This window comes from Megalopta genalis, chromosome 1, assembly GCF_051020955.1.
Source record: "Megalopta genalis isolate 19385.01 chromosome 1, iyMegGena1_principal, whole genome shotgun sequence".
NCBI lineage: Eukaryota > Metazoa > Arthropoda > Insecta > Hymenoptera > Halictidae > Megalopta > Megalopta genalis.
This window is the reverse complement of record NC_135013.1, coordinates 36,734,875-36,759,659: the sequence shown is the minus strand read 5'-3', so window position 1 is coordinate 36,759,659 and position 24,785 is coordinate 36,734,875. Positions and strand designations below refer to the sequence as shown.

Sequence of the window (24,785 nt, the reverse complement as noted above, 5' to 3'; positions counted from 1 at the left end):
GACATACAGAATTCGATGACGTTTAATTGACGATAATAAACATTGTCGACGAACATGAGACCCAGGGCACAACGTTCCCCGAGCTGTCGATGTGCTAATTGTCGCCTTTGCGGATCTACACGTTTAGAATACTAATTCTTCAAGCTAAGGACCGAATAGGAGAAAATCTTGCATGAAAACACAGTGATTCCAATTTTTATACCTTATTTTGTTCACAGTGCTATTCACATTTAATTTCGCTAACGAATGACGAAATGTATTAATAAGATTTATAAATAATAATTAAGATTTGTGCACAATTCTTGACGCTTTAGAATTAAAAGCTGCGAAATAAATGTACAATGTTAATTAAATAAAAGTTGTACAATGGAACAGACAATACACAGTTACAAGCACAGTGGTTGGTTCAATCTCAGAATTTAATGTAACAATGTATAAATAGCAGATATTGCTAGGTAATTGCACCCTGCAAGAAACCTGTTGGAATTGATTGCTGTTGAAAACGTGATATCTAACGAGCTAGCAATAATTCACTTATTATCTTTTTATTTTCATTGCAAATTACATAGTCGTGCGCACCGCGAGACGTACGGATTATAAAATTAAATCTTAACCGCACGTATCCATTCGTTGCCAAGAAATTTCACGTGTATAAGACACTTCATTGATAAAAATAATATTATCTACAGTTCGACTCGGGATCGAATAATAAAATACTGATAGGATCTTAGGTAACAGAGACCCCCTTTATGCGTAGATCAGTGATCTATATGCTACGCACAAACAAGCACGGAAATATTGCAATATAAATTGTATACGATTTCATTGTCGATGCTTTCGTTTAATTTATTTAATTATCTTCTATTATTCCTCATCGCGCAATTTACTATAAATAGAGCGTTGTTATTATTTCGATTTTTCGACGGAAGATAGTCATTAAAACTGTACTAGTGCCTAAATTACCTTTACGGCATATGACAGTATCATCTTAAATGTTGCGCATTTAATTAATCGGAAACATAAATGACATTCGGGATTAATGATTGCTGATTATGGAGGAGTGGTTCATAGCGATTTGAATTTCCCGCTAAATTTGAAATGTGATGGCGCGCAAATCGACCAAGCACTGTAGAATACGTAACCTCGATATTTATATAGGCTGTCCAGCATAACCTATCGTGTTGTTTCTCCTGTGTTGCGTGCCGTAAATAGTGATCTCAGAAACCGGTGTTTCATGTTTTTCTCATTGTTTTTAATAATATTGTGAGAGAGCAGAAATAAAAGATTGAAAAATGGATGATCTGGTGGAACCGATGGATGTGGAAATGATCCCCCCTGACGATGACAGTGAAACTGTTTATCCTGACCAAACCGATGTGAAAACATTCAATACGAAAGATGTACAGGCTCCCGAGGTAATAATTAATATTATCGTTATCAAACAATCAAGATGACTAGTTTCTCATTATTATTTAACATTAGAACATATATCACAACTACAGCAGTAAACACGAGAATAAATTTCGTGAATGATACTCCACAAAAGCGCTCTCTTAACTTTAGGATCGGCAGAACAAAAAACCTAAGATCGATCCTTCCAAATATTCTGGTAGAATTAGTGTTTATTGTATTTTGTGTGGAATTTTTAGGTTTGATTATACCTTGCTGTTAATTAATTATTTACTGCATTGTTGAATTTTAAAGTATGATATTGCTTGTTTCAAGTACAATGTTTAATGTAGTACATTGGTTTTATGGAAATAGAAGGAACTGGAAAGCCGCTATGAGAATCGTGGCGGTACATTTACGACAGGCATTGATATATTTAGCAAAGAAGAGAAGTTGAAAATGGAGGAGAGGGCGAAACGCTTTGGCTTAAAGGAGAAGGTGAACAGTAACGTGTCAAATCAGGAGCAAGATTTATATTCTAGGTGAAAATCTTTATCGATGTTAATTTAATTGACACTGTGCAATGATTCTATGATTATAGAGTAAACTAATTGTGATTTTTAGTATGGGCATCATAGAAGAGAACGAGAACACAAAAAACATCAGAAGGAATGTGATACACATGAGAGGAACAGAAGAAATGAGTACTAAAGATGTATTCAAGTATTTTGAAGATTATGCTCCAGCATCCATAGAATGGATCAACGATATTTCATGTAACAATAATTTATAAGTACTTCTTAATCAGAATATGATACTGATGTAAAATTTATTATAGGTAATGTGGTATGGTTGGATAATCTATCAGCAGCCAGAGCTATGTTGGGATTGTCAAAAAAGATTGTGGGTTTGGATAAAACGAATCAGAAAACTACACATACACATGATAATCCTGATGTTGAAAACAATGTAACTAATGAAAGCTGTACCATAGATATGGAAGATGATAATGATAGTATAAAAGGCTTGTCACAAGGTGACTACATAAGCATCAAGGATATAGATTGTCCCTTGCCGCCAGGTTTATGGAGGAAGGGTATAGATTATCCCAAATCCAAAGCAATATTGCTTAGATTCGCTACTAGAGCTGATAAGAAACAGCCGAATGCAGAAAAAATGAGTGATTATTACAAGAAATATGGGAATCCTAACTTTGGAGGTAATGATGGCGTTTACAAAGGTACTCCATCAATATATAACAAAGATTAGTTAAATCAAAGTTTCTCTCAACAGGTATCAAAGGCATTTTAACGGAATCACGTAAAAGAATGTACAAACAAATCAGACAAAGCAAGAAGAGATTCAAAGAAGAGGCTCCCGAAGATTCTAAAGATAAGAAACGCGTCAAAAATCCGTGGGGTGCTTTGTCAGAGAGCTGGGGTCTGAATGACTTTGTAGAAGACGATTTCGGAACAAAACACGACCAGAGGGATCAAGGGCGAAGTGTAAAAGAGAGACTGGGTTTGAAGTATCCAGTTAAAGAACCTGTACACGTAGAGGAAGAACAAGAAAGCAACGAAAGCAGCGATAGTGAAAACGATTGGTGCAAAAGGAACAAGGTGTTACGGATGCGAATGCATGCGGATGACGAAGAGGAAAAAATACACAAGAAGCGCGCGAAGATCCGACAGCAAGTCAGTAGACTGTTTATTAACGGCTATTAAACAGTTCGTATATGGAGAGAGAATTTGTTGACATGTTGTTATTTATTTATAGACGTTGTTGAACAACTTAACCAAGGGTAGTGATTTAAGATCGAGGCTTGGCAGACCTCGTCAAGAAACGCAATTCCGTGATGCAATCCAAGTGGTTGTAACGAACACGAGTGCAACGAAGTCGAATTCTTTGAAGGCTGACGACTCTGAGGTAAGTCATTAAAGTCCATTTATGTTACAAAGTCTGTCTGGCGAATGTTAAACACGGTTTTATTACACAGGAGGAGGATGGTGAAATTGTAGAGGACGATAAAGTTCAAGAGAAAGAGGAAGGTGAATGGCAGGAGTCCGATGAGGAAGAACGAGAGGAAGAAGAGGATGAAGACTATAGCGATGACGACAGTGACGGACCGGCAAAAGAAGTTCAAGGGCCTAAAGGCAGTGTAATAAAAGTGGTTCAACATAAACCTCGTGTCCAGTCTACCGTTTGGGCGAGATTGAACAATGTGAAAAGCGAAGTCACCGATAACTCTGTCAAGGAGAGGTAATATTCTTAATCAATATTTACAAAATTAAATACAATGCAAATATTCTAAATGCAATATCATTTAAAAGGCAACCCAGAGTACGAGATTTGAGGAGTACGCTGAAAGGCGGTGACCTTCGATCGCGAATCGGTAATCACACAAGAGGACGTTCTCCTTTGAGGATAGAAGTGAAAAATGACAAATACACAGAGGGGAGTGAGTCAGAATAGTTGTCAATTATTCGAAGGAATAAAAACGAGAGACACGGTTGTGATGTTACGTTTCATTAACAAACGCATTATATATAATATATATGGTGCAAGACTTTATAATCGGTGTATAAAAACAAACATAGAAAGTGCACTCATTACTCATATAATTGTTGGTGGGCGTTAATTAAGACATTTTCAAGTAGCTTAAGTAAATAAGGATAGCATGAAGTTAATTTTTTGTAAAACAATTATGTAGAATAATGAATTTAAAATTTTGCAAGGTTTTATTGATTGAAGAATTTTATACTCTGACACTGCCGGTAGATAAAAATCGAAAGTTTCAGGATATTTACTATAGTAGCATGTATAATTAATGTATGTATATTTATATTAATGAAATCTTCCTAAATTTCTTATTTCTGCTGCATAATTTGAATTTGCTTTTATAACACTATTGATGCTCTATATTAGGCATCATCTTCCTGATCTTGAAATGATATAAAATATTAATGAGCGGGTAATGAGTGCTTCCTGGCATGTATATAAATATTATCTAGCATAAATAGTAACAAAAAAAAACAGATTTTCAATAACATAATCGATACAGGGAAATACAATGTATTTTTTAATATTTGTTTGTGTAATTTCAAAATATTCGACTAAAAATTGGGGGTAATTAAAATGTAAGAATTTCGTCCAGGAGAAAAAAATATTTTCAAGTAGTTCACGATCGAAAAAAAAAACAGATTTTTATCCTGTCGAAAACGAAATCACACAATCAAATATTTCATTAATTGTACATTGAAAACATCGTAATTTTAGATTTTATTTCTCTCTCGAAAAATCTCGATAGTAAAACTAATTGGAAAAAGAAAGAAACTCGATTGTATATAAAAAAATAAACTTGTGCGCGATTAGTGCGATACGTACAGAGCATTTAGAGTATATTTTCCTTACGTATTTTGCAAATAACTGAGATATTTCGAGATCTGTGATTTCTTAGAAATGTACGTTTAAACAAAAAAATATGATCCGATCTAATAATCAAACTTTTTGTTAAACAAAAAGTTGACTGTAATTTTTTCACATATCTTTCGGGACAAAAGGTAGTCAACGAACGATTTGAAGTCAAGTTAAAATAGGGTTAAGAATAAATAAATTGTGACATCGATTCCGAATAATTGACCAATAAAGCCGCTTTTATATTAGCACAATAATACTTTGAATAGTCATTTAAAATACAATAATTGATAATTACGATCTCAATACATATTTATACATATATGAATATATATATGTATAATATATATTATTTACACGAATAACAATTATTCGGATAAGTGGCTGAAGTTTAATTTAAAAATGAAAGATTTTTCGTTGAAGAACACAGTGGATTATCGGAATATAATTCTTTAGCCGCATTCATAGATTTCTATGTCACTTTGAATCTTTATACTAACATATTATCCTTTTCTAATGTAGAAAAAAAACATCTTTTATATAATTTTTGCGCTATGACTACCAAACATCTCGGAACAATCCATTTTAGATATTTTATCTAACGATCGTCAAAATCATAAAAATTTGGTAAGAAACTATTAAATAAATGCATTTATTTGTACGCCCACTTCGATAAAAATCCTGTCAAATCTCAATGAAAGCACACCCTCAGTTTTTGTAATTAATTAGAAAATAGTCACTCCGACTGCTCGGTAGTTTTAGCATTAAATTCATTTGAAAATGCATAAAATTGCTCATCAATTAGAAACAAACATAATACAGTTGACGATACTAAGTTTTATGAATGCAGCTGGAGGCACGAGGTAATTCAAATGCATTAACAAACGAGATACGATATTTCTGATATCACTGAGCGTTTTTAAGTATGTATATATATATATATATACATATTTTTTTTTTTGATAATATTATACCTACGTGCTTTATTTAGAACGTCGTGGATATTGAAAAACCATTTCCTAACTAGCTTCACTAGCTGTGTGTGTATCGATAATCTAAAATGGTGTCTACATTTCTCATAACAGCTCATTAATTGCAATGGTCTATCTGCTTGTGTACTAGTCTCGGCACTCTACTTTTGCTCATCACTGCTCGTCGTCTCAGAAATATCAATCTCGTTTGCTAAAAGGCAATCGTGCAAGACATCGTAGATTTCATTCCTCTATCTTACATAAAAACTGTTAATAATTGTTATCTAATTACTGCATCTGTCTTTATCGAAAACCACGCGTTTTGTCGTGCGCTATCTCTCTCTCTCTCTTTCTCTCTCTCTAAGGTTATTTTTTTCACTTTCTCTCTCACTCACTCTTTTCTTTGTATCTTTTTTTATGTTTTTCTTCGTATCACTGTTTTATCATAAATGACGTATAACATTGAAAATTCATAGACGAAATATCTGTTTTCAATATTCGGAATATATAAGATATGAACCGGCAACAACAACAAATACACGCAACGTTAAGTATATATTAGGCCTGATGATATTGATCAGATTTCTATCAATTTATATTAAACGCTACGATCTATCGTTGCTCGCATTCGACTTGCATCCTGTACCCGTTTTCTACGCGATAACGGTGTTTCTATTCAGATCCATCAGCTTAATTAGCCACCGGTAATTAGCTCTTTTCACAGTCAATTAAAAGATCCATTATCCATAATCATGGAAAATATTTCTACTCATTAATCTCCGCTTATCTCGATCACGGCGGTTATAAAATATCTGTTTTACTGTTATTCATTTTTTCGAGGTATAAATAAAACTCTATATTCTGTGGAGTAAGCAAAACGTATTTTACTACCAGAAGAACAGATTTTTTTTTTAATGATAGTATGTATCATATCCGAAAGAAGATTAGATAGTTTTCTTCTGAAGTATTCTATGGACTATATTACTCGAGAGATTCGATTATATTTGAATTTTCAATTTTTTTTTTTAAATTGTTGCTGCTGTTGAAAAGCGCAAGGTCTTTTTTAACAGATGCTTTAACAAATTCGTGAATAGGAAAGGACCGTGTCTACAAATACCGGATGAAGAGATCGAAAGCAGTTCAATACATAATTGGACTAATCGGCGGAAAATAATATAACCATTATAAAATACTGACTCGGAGCTTTTGGATAGCAATGTACAAGACGAAACAAAAAGAAATCGACTGTGAAAGATGATTCGCAACACCGATATCGCGAGTCAGCCGACCGGTCCAATAATTAATTACTCCTCGTTTTTCTCGAGGCAGCTCGTGAAAATTATTCGGCAAACATGTCGCAGTGCTAATCGCTCGACGGTTTTCGTTTAAATGCTATGAGACTGTGGATTAACGTTAGATTACATACACGTGTATATATTCACGAAAGTCTGATACATAGACACTGTACACGCAGAAATGATTTTTCGAATACATGAGCTCCGCTGGAAAACAGTCCGCCATTGATACGCTCGACATTATTTAAGTTCACGCGGAGTTGGTTTTACCCTTCGTGTCCTGGATCATTTGCGCAATTGTCGTTGCTTTTTTCTAAATACTTCGAGAAGCACGTGTAACGCGTATACTAACTATAAATATTATTTACTGTCGCTTGGACAGCGATACTTTAAAAATTGTTACTAATATGAATTTTAATGCAAGATCAAAATTATCTGAAATAATTATAAGAAAACAATTTCATTCTCTATTGCTCTCAATAAATTGAGTTTCTACTCAATATAGAATATTATCGAATATCCATTATATATGAATATTTCGAGTATCCATTTTTGTCGTAAACACATAAAGTCCAATAAAATATATGTTCAATGGATCCAAGCACATTCGGTTCGCAGAAGTGTTTTAATGAAAAAACTGCAGTTCGAAATATTTCCAGGACACGAATAGGTTAAAGAGAGAAACTTGGAAGGATACGAGGAAGAAAGAGTTGATCGTCGATCGTCGATTTACCACAGATTATTGCCCTTACAACGAAATGAAGTAACACTAAATTGCATTAACTGGAAAACTGGTTAAAGTTTGTAATACCCGTATAATTGAACGTGTCTGTGACATGTATCGCCTCCGTTCAAGGCTCTTGTTCAACAATTAATTAGATTCCATCGCGTGAAACTATGGAGCGAATGAATTACAGCTGAGGGATCATTGTACTTTCCTCAGAGACTTTCTTCCTGTATTCTCGTGCAAATCGACTTCCAGACAACTCGAAAGCACTGAACTACTCTGCCCGTTTCCGCTAATCACCGTTCATCATGCGAATCATACTTAAACACTCAATTAAATCTTAAGTTCGTTAAACAATTGACCGTCTAGGTACAAAATCAACTAGCTTATTTTACAATTATTGACATCAACAGAGGCGTCTTCGTTGCAGATCTCGTTAAATAAATTAATCGTTCCCATAGGAAGTCGTAAATTAGTCTACTCCGCGAGCAGCTTCGAAGTAGTATACTTTTTTTAGAAATCGTTCAGTACGATCGAGCCGAGAAATACGATCGTTTCACACCTCAATTAAACGATAATGACGTAATTATGAAATTGGATCGCGTAATTCTTCATTTTCTCAAATTTGGTTTTCCCAGATTTTCGTGGGACCACTTTCAGAACTGTCAGCCCATATGTTTGCGAAACTGATGAACATTCCTCTTCGATTTCGCGACGTCGCGATGCGGTTCTCTAATGGAACTAAACGCGTCGCGTTCCACATAATCTCGGCTGATTACTAATTTCCATGGGTGAAATCACCGTCTAAAAATCCGGCTGACGTCAACGGTACGGTTATAGTAACAAGGACACGAAGTATAAAAAGCTTTAGATCCTTGTCTTCGCTGGAACGCGCTGCGTTGCTTTTGTTTCATTGAAAAGTAGAAAGCAACAATTCCTTTCTAATAAAACCACAATATCCGAATTGTAAATTACGAACGCTAGAAAAACGTTTTATTTAAAACCAATCTTTTCAATTTTCTTAAAATGAACGAAGGCCCTATCGGACTTATTAGTTCCATTAGACTTTCAAACTCTTAATATTCTCGAACTCGTCCGTTTCCCGTGATCTACTCTTCCAATTGATCTATTCGAGCACACTCTGATTTCTCTCCGACGATGCGGACAAAAACAGCGGCAAGGCTGAATCGATAATCCAATAGTCTTCAAGGCTCTGTAAAACAAAACACGCCGAGAAATCGAAGAGGACAACCCGCCAGGCAAGAGCGTACAACATTCTTTTGCAATGTAGTCCTCGGGTCGTCGAAAAAAAGGGGACACCGTTCGAATCGGAGGCAACCAGGCGTCGCCTTTTCGACCCAGATACGCCTGTCGTCCTTCCGGAAGGATGACTCCTGTTCTGCGATCTTTTCACTTATTCGTACAATTGCTAATTGACGCGATCAAAGCAGAAATCACGGCCAAAGAGTTGGGCGTATCTGGGTTAAGCTTCCACGGAGACTCGCTGAGAAAACGCATCGATGCCTCGAGTGGAACAGAGACAGGCACAATTTTTATTCGAACAACAAACGACGAATAGAAACAGTAATAAACGGGCCACGGACGTTTATGCGTTCACGACGAATGTTTATGTTGCTGAAGTAAATTGCCATCGTATGAAGCCGCATGAAGATCCGCAGCCCAGTGATAAGTATAAGCGAGAAAAATTGTTTATCTGGCGTTTAATCGTGACGAAAGTCTGCTTGCCCACCTCCAGAACGGAGGTCGTGCGAATTATACACACACCATCGACGTGTTTATCAAGAACATTTTATTGGATGCATCGAAGAACGTGAGATCTGATAGTCCGAGGGAGGCAAAGTGTTTCACACTGAATATCTTTCCGGTGTATCGTTATTATTTCCTTCCCCGGTTTTCCTCTACTGTTTGTTTTCTTTTTGTTTTGCGCTCCTGCTAGTCTATCGCATTCTCTCCTACACACACTCTCTTTCTCTCTCACTATTAACAAAATTCCTCGACAACGACGCTCGGCTCGTGGAACGGATCGCCGTCGCGGATCACATCGAGATTTCCTTTCGGAGACAAGAATAAATATGTCTTTCTTTCGCCGTGTCCTCGTCGCCCGATTGTCATCAATTAGCAAGATTCTCCGAGCCACGCTAACAATCTTGTAGACAATGGAACCCGTGCACTACCAACGTCTTCGGCAATGGACTTGACAGGGAACCCCTCGACTCCAGAGATCGTCTCCGATTTCTTGCTGAATCGTTCCAAGCACAGAGATTTCAACGATAATGTTGTTTAATCTCGCATAGATTTGTTGCCACCTCGGTTGCTAGTGCATCGGTCAAAGATTCCTCTATTATTTCTGTTCGTTCGATTAATGTCGTGCATCAGATGATAGTTCTTGAACCAAACGTAACGGAGTTTCGCTTGGTACGCTTTACAATGCCTTGCGCATGCCTCGATCGACGCTCGCAATTACTCTGTCACGTTCTTTTATCACGATCACAATCGGATAAGATTTTTGCCCGTTGACGATCGCGCTCGCGTACAAAATGGAGCGCGCGACCGGCTCCAATTTTCCCCGACACACGTCAATTCGGAGCACGTTGAATACCAAACAAGAAATCGTTAAGAACGTTACACGTACACTTAGAGCGAAGAAACACGAAATCGAAACGAGAACATTTTACAATACACCTAGAACCAGCATGGTGAGAGTTTGAATAACCGGGCAACCGCGTGCAGGATAAACGCCGGTTTCCCTAAACTTTAGGTCCTAAAGGACACCTAAAGGATACTAGAAAGCGAAGAACGTGTGCATCTGGAATCGCGTAAAACGATCTCGCAGAATCGTCCGTACACGAGAGAAATAAAATCGGGATACAAAAATGGAACGAAACAAATGGGCGTGGCATACGTATTTCTAGCGTGTAAAGTTGGTTTGGAAGTGTAAAAAAATATAGAAAAGTACGCATGAGACACCATTCAAACAAACACCATGCGCTTCGCACAATAATGGCAGTATAACAGTGTAATAATACCAGTAGATTGTGAAACAAGACGCAATTAAATGGCTCAGAAGAACTGGAAGCTCCATCGAATGCAATTAACTATGAATAAACGTTTGTTTTTTCTTCCGCTTTTTTCTTACTACGCCATTCACACGCTCTCTCTTTCTCTTTCGCACGAGCCCCCTCTCTTCCAGCCTTCTTATCTAGCGGTATCTCTCCCTTTCTCTCTCTCTCTCTCTCTCTTTCGCGCACTTCCCTCTCTCACTCTTTTTCCTCTACAAGCTATATAGTTCAATAAAAGGCAGAAAAGAACTTCTGCAAGGTACGCAACTACCGTAATAAGAATGATGACACTGGATTACGTAACGCAAGGAAACTATCTTAGCAAAATACTTCTCGGTGACTCTTCCTTAATGGCTGTTTGGTTGTTTTTTCTTTTGCGGTACGCTCGATGTCGCGCCAATGTCTCTCAATGAAATTTTGTTGAGGAAATTTGTTCGAATGACCCTCCCAGATTTGGAGAATGTATACATACAAAGTTTAAAAAAATATTCGTCAGAGTTAAAAAGACTCCCGAAATTGGAGCGAAAAGGATAGCTGTCGAATACGTTTTTAAATCCTATGGTGTATTCAAGTTCCGTTAAAATCGATGGAGGCCATTTAAGCAACGCTCCTTCGAAATCCTTGTAATAAGGATTCGATTGGTTTGCGCAAATTGCGCACTCCGGATTAGTCATAAATAACTTCCGTTTGCGTGTACCGAAAGTGTGCTAAATAATAGTTAAATAATAGTGATAACAATGATTATTGCTACGCTTAACCGTGGCAAAGAGTGCAGAATAAATTAATTGTTAATAACCGTAAAGTATCTTAAATCAAGATAAATTTGAACAAGATGAACAGAAGTTATTTGTGGCTCGATCTAATACTTTGTTCGTACATAGGGTGTTTCCACGCGTGAAATGTTTTGTTAATTAATTTATTTGTTTTGCTACTGTTCCATCGTGTTCACACCCGTCTTAAAACGCCCAGTCTACTAGTTTTCGAATGGAACAGTATTCGGACTGTTCAAGCAAGGGATTCGAACATGATCAATCGATGTTGCTAAAATTCAGGTATACACCGGTCTTAATGACAATACAACGCATTGAGAGGCATCATATTATTCTTGGTATTATGGACAAGCACACGCTTTGTTGGAGTTTCCTCTCTTCACACATATACTTTCTCTCTCTCTCTCTCTCTTTCTCTCGCTCACATAATTTTCTCATCGGTCGCTGTGCTACGTGGCTCAAAGTATATATTCTCCACACACGAACACCCGTTCTCACTCGGCAATTAAATCACAGACAATGGTATGACAGTGATCAACAATATATAATCGTCAACTAGTGTTTACCTATATAAATTCCGGATAAATAAAAGTTATATTGTACAAATTAATATTATGCGTTCAATGTAACAAAAAAAACACTGTATTTTGTATTCCTTCTGGTAGAGACATGCGAATGTACAAGTGTGTATGCGCGGACACTGCGGTTTTTTGTTTTTTTTTCCTTTTGTTTATTACCCTTTATCGTAGTTTCGTTTGTTGTTGTTTTTTTTTGCTTTACCTCATTCACCGCTTTCTTTTTCGCCCATTAACCGCTGGATCGACCTGTTTTCTTCTCGATCAGTGTCGCGTTCGAAGAGCTTCTCTTTTCTTCACAAATTCGATCAAGTGAACAACTGTAAATGAAGTACACTTCTGTTATTATGACGCCTCGTCTTCACCCCCTTTTTGGTCACCTTGCACACTTCTTGCAGCTAAAACGTGGTCATTGTTAGTATGTCGAACGTTAATCGCCTGTGAATTTGGTATAAGCGTTGGTACCAGTAGACTACATAGCGTTCTCCTGATGATTCCTCTGGAATAGAAGAGTCTCCTCGAAGATGTATTGCTTTAAAACTTCCTTTGGAAGATCGTCCAACTCCATGTCTAATTTAAACGGTTCTTCCGCGACAGGCTAGAACAATTTACGTTTCAGTTGCAGTATAGAGTTTCGTTAGTCAGAATTCATTAGATGAGTGATTACCTCATCAGAAGGATCGTAATATTGTTCTAAATATGGATGTGCAAGTGCATCTTCCACGACGATTCGTTTGTTAGGATTAAATGTCAACATCTTATCTAGAAGATCCAAAGCTCGTGGATCTGCGGTCGGGAAAAGAGTTGTCCATGGAACCTTTGGTTTGTATGGTAATGACTGAAGATAATTCCGTGCCTAAAGTAAAAAATGTACAAACAATGAAGCGAATCCTTGAATGTATAATGAATACACAGAAAAACAATTTTTCTACCTTTTCGTTAACAATACAATCAAGATCCTCAGCAGATGGTGAACCAAGAACACCCAATATATGATTCAGTTGGTCTAAGTAATGTTTGCCTGGAAATATTGCTCGTCTTGAAAGCATCTCTGCAAGTATGCAACCAACAGACCAGATGTCTATAGATTTTGTATAGCCCTATGAAATGGAATAATAAATATAACATTAGATTATGTCTAAATTACAGACTAAATGTATTTATCAGGTTTGTACCTTTGAATTAAGCATTATTTCTGGAGCTCTGTACCACCTTGTTGCTACATATTCTGTAAGGAAGCCAGCATGATTGTGTTCTGGATCAGCAACTCTGGCTAAACCAAAGTCACAGATTTTAAGGTCACATGTGGTATTCAAGAGAAGGTTGCTAGGTTTCAAGTCTCTGTGCAACACATTTGCTGAATGAATGTACTTCAATCCTCGTAATATTTGGTAGAGAAAATAGCATATGTGATCATTACTAATAGCCTAGAATTGAAAGAGATTTAAATCTGTTGTCATTTTGATCTGTAATACATTACTATATTAATATGCTAACCTGTGTTTTAAGAAGTTTGTAGAGATCAGTTTCCATCAGGCATTGAACAATATATACATCTTTCATTTGTTCTATAGTAGGTGCCCTTAATATATCCCTTATATCTATTATCTGTGAAAAAGAAAAGTAGAATTCAATGCTAGTTAAAGATATTTGTCTTGCAAGTTAATCATTGTAGACTCACATTTTCATGCTTAAACCTGGTCAAAATTTTTATTTCCCTCAAAGTTCTCTGGCTATATGTCTGATGTTCAAAAGGTGAAATTTTTTTAATAGCTACCTTTGTTTTTGTTACATTGTCGTAAGCAGATCTGAAAATACAAAGTACACAATCACAAATCTCTTTCATTTTTTTAAATAAATTTCCCTTATTTTAATCCAAGAATGTAATCCGCCTCGGTTAATGACCACACCACAGGAAGTATTTGGTCAAGATAAAAAATCTTCTTCCTACTGAATTAAATATGATAATATTTTAATGAAACTCCTAATACCACAAAAATGACAAATCTCAGTTCATAAACATTACAATGAAATACCAAAAAATTGGATCAGGATACGATCGCATGAGGTGTTAGAGGCATATGAAAAATAAGGAAGTTCCATAATCTTGTGCTGTCAAAAACAACCTAACTCTCCTCGCATATATCTCCAAAAATTTGTAAATTCAGCAATAGATAGATGTTTACTGTAACTGTGGCGTTCATGGAAGTAATTGCGATCTCGTTAACGGCACATTGATAAGAATGATAAGCGAATGATAAGGGACAGGGAACAAGGAAGTCGTGACGCTACATGCAAGTGATCAGGGGTTCGAAAGGGTGTGACAATCGTGTTTAAAACTGGCGCCAAAAGGCGTCAATACATAACGATGAGTAGCGCTTAACAGCGGGTGCACATGATGCCAGGGCAGAAGCAAAATCATGAATACGTGTCGCGGAACGAGAATGCAATTGTAGAAGCAGTGATTCGCTTGACAACTATGTTTTTGATTGTTTATCTTTCGGCCTGTCAGCCAGTCGATACGCGGTTGAAAGTTCTCGCCAGTAACTAGGAGAAGTGACTCGAAGACACTTACACGACCATCCCATAGGCACCCTCGCCCATGTACGACAAATTTGTGTATCGGGGGCCAACCTCGAACGTTTGTCCGCGAACGACCTCGCAATTCAGATTTACACTTGCAGAACCTTCGCCCGCCATTTTGACAACTATTTTGCGGCTCCGGCAAAGTCGGAACGAGCCTTGCTTCTTCGCCGACTCGCCACGAACGACGCTGTAATTAGATGGACTTATAAACGGTTTTTACGCTGCTTATCAAATAAGTTGTATCAGTCAGTTCTCAAACTACACGCTAGAGGAAGTTCAAAAATCTCGTATCATTCTAGTGTCACATCCGATATTACCGATCGTTTTTTCATTCGATGTAAATTTAAATCGTTATACAGACTGGTTATTTTTGTGGACAAATTGTTTTATTAAATTATTAGCAACAACTCAGACATCATGGTGGCCGACTCATGGACCAACCTGTATATTTTTCATTAATTTCGTACCATCATGAAAAATGAACAGAAATACATGCTTTTTAGTATCAAATTATTCTTTATTTTCACATTTGTAATCCTTGTTTCGCTTATCACACGCATAATACATCATATAACAAGTAGTAGAAAAATAAGTTATTTACTCCATATCATCCCAATCACAGAAATTTAGATCTGCTTCGCCGAGCTCAAGTAATTCTTTCATTTCATCTGCTATTGCATTGTTATCTTGTATAAGACGGGTTGTACTTTCGTTATTTCCAGTCTTAAATGCTGTTTCTTCGCCTGTAGCACTTTCAGGTGTAGCACTTGTAAAGTAATCTAAGGTTCTCTGTTTTGAGTCTAAATTATGTTTCGTAACACTAACGTCTTTAAGAGAAAAATCTTGATCTAGGCCAACTTCGTTTAATACGTTCATCTTTTTTTGAATTAAAGGCCATAAATAATCATCGGCCGTTTGTTTAGCAACTAAATACTGAATCAGAACATTATCGTCTTGGCCGATTCTATGCACTCTATCTTCTGCTTGGCACAGTACCTATATATATGTAAAAATATATGACATTAATTTAAATAAAATGATTTTCTGCGAATTTCTTGTTCTTTAAAAATTCTGATAAAAAAATTGTAATAATAAATGTAAATACCCCCGGATTCCAGAATAATTCAGCAAAAACTACGAGTTGAGCTGCTGTCAATGTAATTCCTGCGTTTGCTGAAGTAATTGATAACACTGCGGCCAAATAATCATCACGACTTTGAAACTTGTCAACTTGGTATTTCCTATGTTCGGGATTTGTCTTTCCATCGATTCTAATATATCTATAATGTGTAATTAATTAGCTATAAATAACAGGACTTATACTTTTATACTGTACAGATTGGAAAATTGTAACTACTTTATATCCATAGAGTCTGCAACTTCACAAATGGCATCTAATATAATTTGGTGATGAGCGAAAATAAGACATTTTCGTTTATCTTTGAATAACTTAGAAATGTAATCACTAAAACATTGAGATCGTTATAAAAACTATATTTAACACAAATTTTGTGAAGGAAGACAATATATACCATATGGCTTTCTGCTTAGCAGAACTGGATTCACTGTAATATTGCAAAAGAGTATTGTGTCTTTCTATGCCATTCAAACCTTTGTGTTCTAACTTTTTGCATATCTCTTTCATTTCTTTTGTAGAGTCTTTTATTAAGTCTGCATCCAATATAATAACTTCTCTAAAATTCAATTTATTAGCAGAATAGATACATATGAAAATGAATATAAGTATTAGTTCTCACCTTTTCTTCGATGGTAATTCATTTAATACTTCAGTTTTTAATCTTCGAATTACGCAAGTGCGTTTTAACAGTAACTGTAACTCTTGCATATTTGATGATCCTGAAAAGTCCCATCCAAAGGCAGTTTTTACTCCAGCGCAATAACGTGTTCCATACTCTTGATATCTAATACAAAACTAACAGTTAAACTTTCCTTAAAATGAATATGTACTGCATTTAACAAATATATTACATTACCCCATGAAATTTGGCATTACAAGATTTATTTGAGAATACAGTTCTATTGGTCTTGACAAAGCTGGTGTTCCAGATAATAGAATAATATGACCAGCTTTGGATGCTACACACTGTGCAGCCTTATATCTAGCAGTTTTAATACTTTTTAAGACATGAGACTCATCCTATAAATGAATATAACTATTTTATAAAATATACTCTTTCCTTCTATTGAGTATAATTAAATTCTTTTTTTATATGTACCAGAATAACAAAACCAAAAGATTTACATTCAAATGTATCTATTGCTCGTACTAAGAGGTCATAGGATGTGATAACAATCTTGTTGTTATCGATAAAGTCTTTTGTGTTTGAAAAGTGATAAATGTAATGTGCAGGTACAGATGGTAAGAATGTGTATATTGCGTCTGCCCATTGATATCTAAATTTGAAAGTGCAAACTTTTATTACTTATAAATACTCATGGGAGAAATATAATTTATAGGAATAGCCAAATGATATATTTTTATATCTTACCTAACTGAAGATGGTACAACAATAAGAAGAGGCCAATCTGTTCTAAAGTAATGTGCAATTCCTAATGCTTGAATAGTTTTTCCTAAACCCATATCGTCAGCAATTAGACATCGACCATTTTTGGATATTCCATAACTATACAAACAAGGAAAAAATGGCTAATTATTATAACTGCAATATATTAATAAAATGATTAATAAGAATTACCAAATTCCTTCACGCTGAAAAGGCATTAGTTGACTTAACAAGTGAGCATCAATTTTTGATAAATCAACATTTTTAACATTGTTGTCTGGACTACCATTGTTTCTAAATGCCTATAAAGATATTTTTAAACAATATTATTATTCAATACTTATTGCAATACTTTGTTAATATAATACCTGAAGAACTGTTCTTGATAACCCTACTACTTGTATATCAGACTTAAATTTAATTAGTGTTCCCATCAAGTTTTCGTAATCCTTTAAATTGAAATTCCATGTTTTAGTTTTAGCATCTAAAACGAATCAATAATAAAATTATATTTGGTTTCTAGTATTAATACACATATGCATTCAAAATTAGTCAAAATTTTATTACCATACGATCTACTTGGAACTGTTTTGCATGCTTCAATAAGTACTGGCATATAGGATGACATTTCTAAAGTAAATCTGTCATCACTTATTATGTGACATTTTGCTGTTACACGTGTTGTCTGCCCAAAGAAACTTTTTGTTCCTATAGGACTAAAACGTTCCTGTTGCTTATTGTATTTTGTGTTGCCCTTGAAAGAATTATCTTTAAACTTTGTATTAAACGCAACAGATTTGTTCCATCTATTTCCAAATGGCTTAGATGTATTAAATAATTTATTTTCATTATTAATGGAACTAGTAGAAGGTATGTTGTTTTGTGTTCTAACAGTGCTGGGCACATTATTTTTTGCTTGTGCCTGTTGTTTACGTTGTAAGGCTAATAGACGTTTTCTTTCTACTTCTTCGTGAGAATAACTCATATTTGTACTTTAAAAAATATTATATTACAGTATCTTCATCCATAACCATACAAAATAAATGTAAACAAATTATGTAAATGAATAAAAGAAAAGTTTTGAAAACATGTTTCAACACATTCTATGATCTCGTCTTCATATTACACGATTCGATATGTTTACGTTAATTTTTCAGTCAATCAGACACATATCCAGTTATCTAAATGCGGATTGCAGCATTCGAAGTATTCTTACACTCTGTCAGATCAGGAACATAATACATAACGCTATTACATAGTAGAGCAATGGGTCTTATTTCTGCACACCTTCAGGCCGCAGTATAGAAATTTTCTTTGTTCTGATTGGCTGAGGATTCACTACTGAGACAGGATCCACTGCAGATTAGATGCATAATAAAATGGTGGGGATGTGTGCGTCAGCTTAGGGAGTAAATAAAGCGTGCAGGAGTAGGTCCCATTACTGTAAATAGAACATTGTAATATATTGTCAAGGTCATCCAATTTAAGAACATGAATATAAAAATTATTAAGAGTTTAACCTTTAGTACGTATAGTACTTTATGATATTACCAATGTTCTCTTAAGAATAAGCTAATAGAGAATAAAATAGATATTGTTTTTAATCATTTGAATATGTATTTGTAAATAAACGGCAACATGAGCTTTAAATTTTTCCCTAGCTTCCCTAGTTTGGGGAATAAATATCAGAAGTGTCAATACATAAAGTTTTCACCTCTAGATAAGTACTCCGTGGTGGATTTACAAATATAAACAATACGTGCGCATCTTTCGCAAATTTCGTCGTGATCTTCACGATCATAGATCGTACAGTTCCTTTTTTTATTTGTTATTTCTTCACAGTTTCTTGATGACAAAAGATTGTTTTCTGTAAAACGTATTTCAAACGTATACTGATTTGAATTTGATCTTCTCATGTCTAGATTTTGCGGTTCTCTGAATCTTATCGTAATATTTTCAATTTATAAGCTTTTATACATTAAAACGCACATGTAAAATTCAAACGTGTTTCATACGTGTACGAACCGAGGAAATTACCTACCCACTTTTGAATTTTTCGATGAAGTAAACTTTAGTTCTGACGTATTACTATGTCAAGTTTAAAGGAATCCGGAGCAGAAATACCAATATCACGTACGAATTATAAATTAATTAGAGGTTGTTAGTTACTGAAAATCTATTGACACAATTATTTTTCAATGTTTAAGCGGCCGATCATGAATTCGTCGTTCCAAAAAAGTCGGTCAAAGTACCGGCTGATATGTCAGTTTGGGAAAAATCAGAAGCATATTTTGTAAGGATTAGAATACTGTGTCAATTCCTATTAGCTTTTATTATTTTAGGTTTTTTAAGCTTTTTCAAAGATACATATATATAAACCCTTGATGTATAACATTTATGATGCAATTATTTTATAGGAATACTTGGGATTTATATTAGCCTTAAATGAGTCTGTTCAAGGAAAAGCTGTGAATGTTGAATGCCCTCAAAGTCCTGTGATAGGTAATGTAATTGCAATGCTTAACGTATTTGATAATTGGATAACTCAAATACCTCCAACTGATCAACCTCAACGCTTTGGCAATAAGTCATTTAGAATTTGGTATGAAAGGCTCCAGCAGGTAAATATTCATCATTTCTATATACAAATTGTTCAGTTATAGCAATTTATAAGTATTTACATTGTAATATTCCAGAATGGGATGGATGAATTGCATAAAGTATTACCAAAAGAATTACATAGAGCAGTCCCAGAAATAATTCAGTATTTGAATGAGAGTTTTGGTAATCCAACACGTATAGATTATGGTACAGGCCATGAAATGGCATTCCTAATGTTCCTGTGTTGCATGTTTAAAATTGGTGCATTTAGACAAGATGACAAAGTTGCTGTAGTTGTAAAAATATTTAATCGGTAACATGCTTTTCATATTACACATAGTATTTAACATTATATGTCATAAAATCTTTCCTTCTTTTCAAGATACCTTGAATTGGTACGTAGATTACAAATAACGTACCGAATGGAACCAGCAGGTAGTCATGGTGTGTGGAGTTTGGATGACTATCAATTTGTTCCTTTCATATGGGGAAGTGCACAATTGATTGGTAGTTTCCTGATTTTTATATCTTTGTTAGAAATTATCAATAATTCGTAAAGATATATTTTCCTATAATGTGTTAATATTTTAGGACATCCTCAATTAGAACCACGTCACTTTGTTAATCCAGAAATTGTTGAAGCACATAGCAAGAAATACATGTTTCTTGGTTGCATTGAATTCATTTCAAAGGTTTATATATACTTCTAAAACACTTGTGTAAATAGTTTACACGAGTATATTATCAACAATAAATTAATACAGATAAATAATAAATATGTATACAATTTGTAGGTCAAAATTGGTCCCTTTGCTGAACATTCAAATCAATTATGGAATGTTAGTGCAGTTTCATCATGGGTCAAAGTAAATAGTGGTCTTATTAAAATGTACAAAGCAGAGGTAAATATTAATTACTGTCGTTAAAATTTAATGGCAGTAATAAATTAATGTATGTAATTATACATATTACACTTTAATTATCAGGTTCTTGCAAAATTTCCTGTTATTCAACACGTTTTATTTGGCTCTCTGCTATCGATAAAACCGGCATCTGCCCATCCTGTTGAACGAGTAACACGTCAGGATCAACCTACAAAACTACCATCACCGCCTCATAAATAATATCACAATATTGCACGAATATGCTTTATACTTGTTGGTATAGATTATGACGCATATTCAATATTTATAATAAAACTGTACATTACCACCTTATACTATTTATTGTCCTGTCAGCCTTAATAATTATATTCAATATATTATCTTTTAATGCTTGAAACTTTATTTTATTATTTATTCTGTTGAATTTGTACAACTGGTAAATTGTTAAAGATAAACAGTACTCACTAACAGCAATAGTACTGACATTAGAACTGCCAGTTACTTTGTATACAAATAGACATCTACTAATGAAAGTCTTTCATTTGATGTAAACAAAATTTTTTGTAGACATTATCAGACGAATTACGAGATTAAGGAATATGAATGCATAAAGTGAGACATAGCTCTAGTGTTTAAAGAAATTAGAATGTGTAAAAAATATATTATTATTATAATATTTCTTCTAGTAATAATATTTGTAACAAATTCTGAGAGACCAAGTGGATTATACATGGACAATGGACTTGATCAAACAATATTACACCAAGTTGTCAATATTAAACAAAAACGGGAAATAGAATATAACTTGTTAAACATTCTAGGACTACCTAAGAAACCAAAGAGAATTGAACGAAGAGCTTTATTAGTAAAAAGATCTGCACCCAAATTTCTACTAAATATTTATAAAAATGTTTTATCTAATGAAGACAACAAATCATTTTATGACAAATATGAAGACATGGAAGAATTTGATAAAAATGGTTATGATATTAATATTATTGATCAGAGTGACTTCATTATGACTTTTGGTGCACATAATCCACATTCAGGGAATGCATCCAAAATGAATAGAGGGAAACGAATTTGGTTTGATGTATCAGAAGTTCCATGGGGGGAACATATAATCTCAGCTGAACTACGTCTTTATCAGAGCCTGGAACAACGTTTTGACTATAATAAAAGTTATACAATAGCATTACACAGGGTGGCTAAAACCAAAAATGGTAGACGAGTCAAACATTATATAAACTCCGTCAATACTACAACAAATAAAGAAGGATGGATAACTTTAAATATTAGCCAAGTACTTGAATATTGGGTTAGAAATCCAAAAGAAAATCGGGGTTTATTTGTAGCAGTGCATGATGCTGATTATATCGGCCACATTTTGAGACCAGATGATATAGGAATTGTAGGTGTTTCAGGAGTTCCAGATAAGCAACCATTTATGGTTGGTTTCTTCAAAAATATCGAAAAGCAAATTAAGCACAATGTATTACAAAGACAAAGAAGAGATCAATTTAAAAAATTGGATTTCGGTATCATAAATGCTAAGAATAATCCATACACCGATTTTGGTAATCATAAAAAAGGATATTCATGTAATATGAAAAGTTTATATATTAGCTTCAAAGACTTACAATGGCAAGATTGGATTATTGCCCCAGAAGGATATGATGCTTATTATTGCAGTGGGGAGTGCAATTTTCCATTGAACATTCATATGAATGCAACTAATCATGCCATTGTGCAGGCTTTAATGCATCTTCTGAAATCAAGAGAAATACCAAAACCTTGTTGTGTGCCAACAAAACTGTCACCAATATCAGTACTATATTTTTTAGATGACAATAATGTTGTCTTAAAAAAGTATCAGAATATGGTCATTAATAGATGTGGTTGTTATTAAGTTCTATTTAAATTATTTTTGTATTAATATTTTAATAAATAAACCAATTCATACTATTTTAAAAATGATGTATTTAAATAACATTTATAATAAAATATTCCAGCAGTAATAACATGTTTATAAAAATATAAAATATATTAGAAATTATATATTACAAAGACAAATTCTCTTTTCTTTATATAAACAGCAATATATCATGACAAACAATAAACTTTTAAATATTTAAAGCTTAGATTGAGTCATTCCTTGTTCAACAATTCCATTTTTTATCAAATCAGAAATTTCGTTGCGATTAAAATTTAATTCTGTTAGAATCTCTGTGGTATGCTCACCTGGTTCAGGAATTTTTTCATGTACCTTTGACTTCCCAGAAGTGGAAGATAAACGAGGTGCAGGATTTGGAACAACTAAATCATCTTCCAATGTTGTAAATGTATTTCTTTCTCTGTTATGTACATGATGTGTAACTTCTTTTAAATCTAAAACAGGAGTTACACATGCATCTAGGCCATCAAATATAGCACACCACTCAGTTTGATCTTTTTCCTTAAATATTTTTTCTAATTTCATTCGATTTTCTTCAAATTTGTCAAACTGTGGCATTTCAGCTTCTGATAGACCAAGTTTCTCCAAAAATATGTTATAAAATTGTGGCTCAATTGCGCCAACACACATATATTTTTTATCTTTTGTTTCATAGGTATCATAAAAATGTGACCCACTATCTAGCCTATTTGAAAGTATAACAGGTATGGTTTATTCACAAAATTGTAAAGTGAGGTAAACAAAATGCTAATCTAAAAATACTTACATATTTTTACCACGTGGGTTTTCCCACAATTGAGTTATATTTTGGGTTCTAAAAAACCAGCTTCCTAAATATGCTGATCCATCTACCATTGATGCATCAATCACTTGACCAATATTATTTTTGTTACGTTCTAATACTGCTAATACTATTCCAAAAGCACACATTAATCCACCACCACCAAAATCAGCAACAAGATTTAATGGTGGTGTTGGTTTTTCATTAAAACGACCAAGTAAAGATAATAAACCTAGATTTCAATAAAACTAATGTAATACAATTTAACATAGAAATCAAAGCGTTGCATCAATAAAACTTTCTCTTACCAGATAAGCCTAAATAATTAATATCATGACCAGCCATATCTGCATATGGTCCTTTTTGACCAAATCCTGTTAATCTAGCATATATTAATCTCTTATTTATTTTCATAAGATCTTGAGGACCTAGTTTTAGTTTCTCCATTACACCTAATAAACCAGTATTATTTTATTAATTTTTGTAGCTTAAGATAACAGATATGGTACAAGTTATAAAATGAATATTGAAAAGTACAAACCAGGTCTGTACGGATCTATAATTACGTCACATTGATTGCTCAATTTTTTAAAAATTTCAATACCCTTCTCATTTTTTAGATTCAATGCGATTGATCTTTTTCCATGACTAAGGCAATCAGGGATTATTGTACGTGCATTAGTCTGTAAAAAAACAAATGATAGATTACTATTTTAGTATTACAAAGAACATAGAAACAAAATCTTACGAACATAGTACACATAATTGATTTCAAATAAAACTTATAATGATACTTAATATTAATGGATTAAAACGCCTCTTTAACTTAAACAAAAGAAAGATCTTATATTTCTTATACCTTGTCTACTTTAATAACTGTTGCACCAAACTCAGCTAATATCATCCCACAAAACGGGCCTGGTGCCAGTCCAGCTAATTCCAAAATTTTTAATCCTTTTAAAGGCATTTTTTATTCAGTAAGTACAACTGATAAGTATTTAGTGATTTAAAAATGAGATTACTTTTTTGTGACTGTTATAACTAATCTAATTTCCATATTTAAATATGTACATATTACATAAAGGCTGAATCTTAATGCAGCCTCTATACATGCTGATTATTTCATTACGAAAAAGCATGTGTTAATGTTATTAAAATGTATCTAAACAGAATACAATTCTGGAGAAATTTGACAATTTTAAAGTTGGTATTCCAATTTCAAATTTAGAGAAA

At 34.1% G+C, this 24,785-nt stretch overlaps 5 protein-coding genes across 11 annotated transcripts; 2 read left to right on the top strand and 3 right to left on the bottom strand.

Annotated features, from left to right (window-relative positions):
* Nucleotides 1-423: 423 nt before the first annotated feature.
* LOC117223175 (uncharacterized) lies at nt 424-5,060 on the top strand. The gene is made up of 8 exons (XM_033475337.2): nt 424-1,415; nt 1,765-1,931; nt 2,014-2,165; nt 2,228-2,608; nt 2,683-3,083; nt 3,166-3,315; nt 3,386-3,648; nt 3,720-5,060. The coding sequence occupies exons 1-8, from the start codon at nt 1,293-1,295 to the stop codon at nt 3,859-3,861; spliced, it is 1,779 nt and encodes a 592-aa protein (XP_033331228.2). The 5' UTR covers nt 424-1,292; the 3' UTR covers nt 3,862-5,060.
* A 4,440-nt stretch (nt 5,061-9,500) lies between these two features.
* Nucleotides 9,501-15,002, bottom strand: rl (Mitogen-activated protein kinase rl). Of its 2 annotated transcripts, XM_076526921.1 has the most exons (9): nt 14,797-15,002; nt 13,903-14,029; nt 13,719-13,829; nt 13,397-13,648; nt 13,154-13,321; nt 12,889-13,077; nt 12,687-12,819; nt 12,602-12,619; nt 9,501-12,541 (listed from the first exon to the last, which is right to left on the bottom strand). In XM_076526921.1, the coding sequence occupies exons 1-7, from the start codon at nt 14,919-14,921 to the stop codon at nt 12,694-12,696; spliced, it is 1,098 nt and encodes a 365-aa protein (XP_076383036.1). In that variant the 5' UTR covers nt 14,922-15,002; the 3' UTR covers nt 9,501-12,541; nt 12,602-12,619; nt 12,687-12,693. The 2 variants fall into 2 exon arrangements, with proteins under 2 accessions (XP_076383036.1, XP_033331241.2); XM_033475350.2 differs by having other exon boundaries at nt 9,501-12,619; nt 14,797-15,000.
* A 301-nt stretch (nt 15,003-15,303) lies between these two features.
* Marcal1 (SWI/SNF-related matrix-associated actin-dependent regulator of chromatin subfamily A-like protein 1) lies at nt 15,304-18,630 on the bottom strand. Of its 3 annotated transcripts, XM_033475332.2 has the most exons (11): nt 17,900-18,624; nt 17,701-17,816; nt 17,525-17,634; nt 17,318-17,452; nt 17,045-17,222; nt 16,802-16,965; nt 16,565-16,729; nt 16,340-16,501; nt 16,165-16,272; nt 15,913-16,087; nt 15,304-15,803 (listed from the first exon to the last, which is right to left on the bottom strand). In XM_033475332.2, the coding sequence occupies exons 1-11, from the start codon at nt 18,315-18,317 to the stop codon at nt 15,405-15,407; spliced, it is 2,130 nt and encodes a 709-aa protein (XP_033331223.2). In that variant the 5' UTR covers nt 18,318-18,624; the 3' UTR covers nt 15,304-15,404. The 3 variants fall into 3 exon arrangements, with proteins under 3 accessions (XP_033331223.2, XP_033331224.2, XP_076382989.1); XM_033475333.2 differs by lacking the exons at nt 16,165-16,272; nt 16,340-16,501 and having other exon boundaries at nt 17,900-18,630; XM_076526874.1 differs by lacking the exons at nt 16,802-16,965; nt 17,045-17,222 and having other exon boundaries at nt 17,900-18,625.
* A 418-nt stretch (nt 18,631-19,048) lies between these two features.
* Nucleotides 19,049-21,150, top strand: LOC117223178 (serine/threonine-protein phosphatase 2A activator). The gene is made up of 8 exons (XM_033475341.2): nt 19,049-19,465; nt 19,540-19,625; nt 19,750-19,953; nt 20,029-20,246; nt 20,316-20,440; nt 20,525-20,625; nt 20,728-20,835; nt 20,920-21,150. The coding sequence occupies exons 1-8, from the start codon at nt 19,423-19,425 to the stop codon at nt 21,055-21,057; spliced, it is 1,023 nt and encodes a 340-aa protein (XP_033331232.1). The 5' UTR covers nt 19,049-19,422; the 3' UTR covers nt 21,058-21,150.
* Amacr (Alpha-methylacyl-CoA racemase) lies at nt 20,223-24,699 on the bottom strand. 4 transcript variants are annotated; one of them, XR_004490868.2, is made up of 7 exons: nt 24,412-24,699; nt 24,094-24,235; nt 23,861-24,004; nt 23,538-23,784; nt 23,059-23,456; nt 22,458-22,585; nt 20,223-22,275 (listed from the first exon to the last, which is right to left on the bottom strand). XR_004490868.2 is itself a non-coding variant. In XM_033475319.2 (6 exons), exons 1-6 carry the CDS (start codon nt 24,517-24,519, stop codon nt 22,551-22,553), a joined length of 1,074 nt encoding a protein of 357 aa, XP_033331210.2. In that variant the 5' UTR covers nt 24,520-24,699; the 3' UTR covers nt 20,223-22,550. The 4 variants fall into 4 exon arrangements, 2 of the variants coding, with proteins under 2 accessions (XP_033331210.2, XP_033331208.2); XR_004490867.2 differs by having other exon boundaries at nt 20,223-21,970; XM_033475319.2 differs by having other exon boundaries at nt 20,223-22,585.
* Nucleotides 24,700-24,785: the final 86 nt, after the last annotated feature.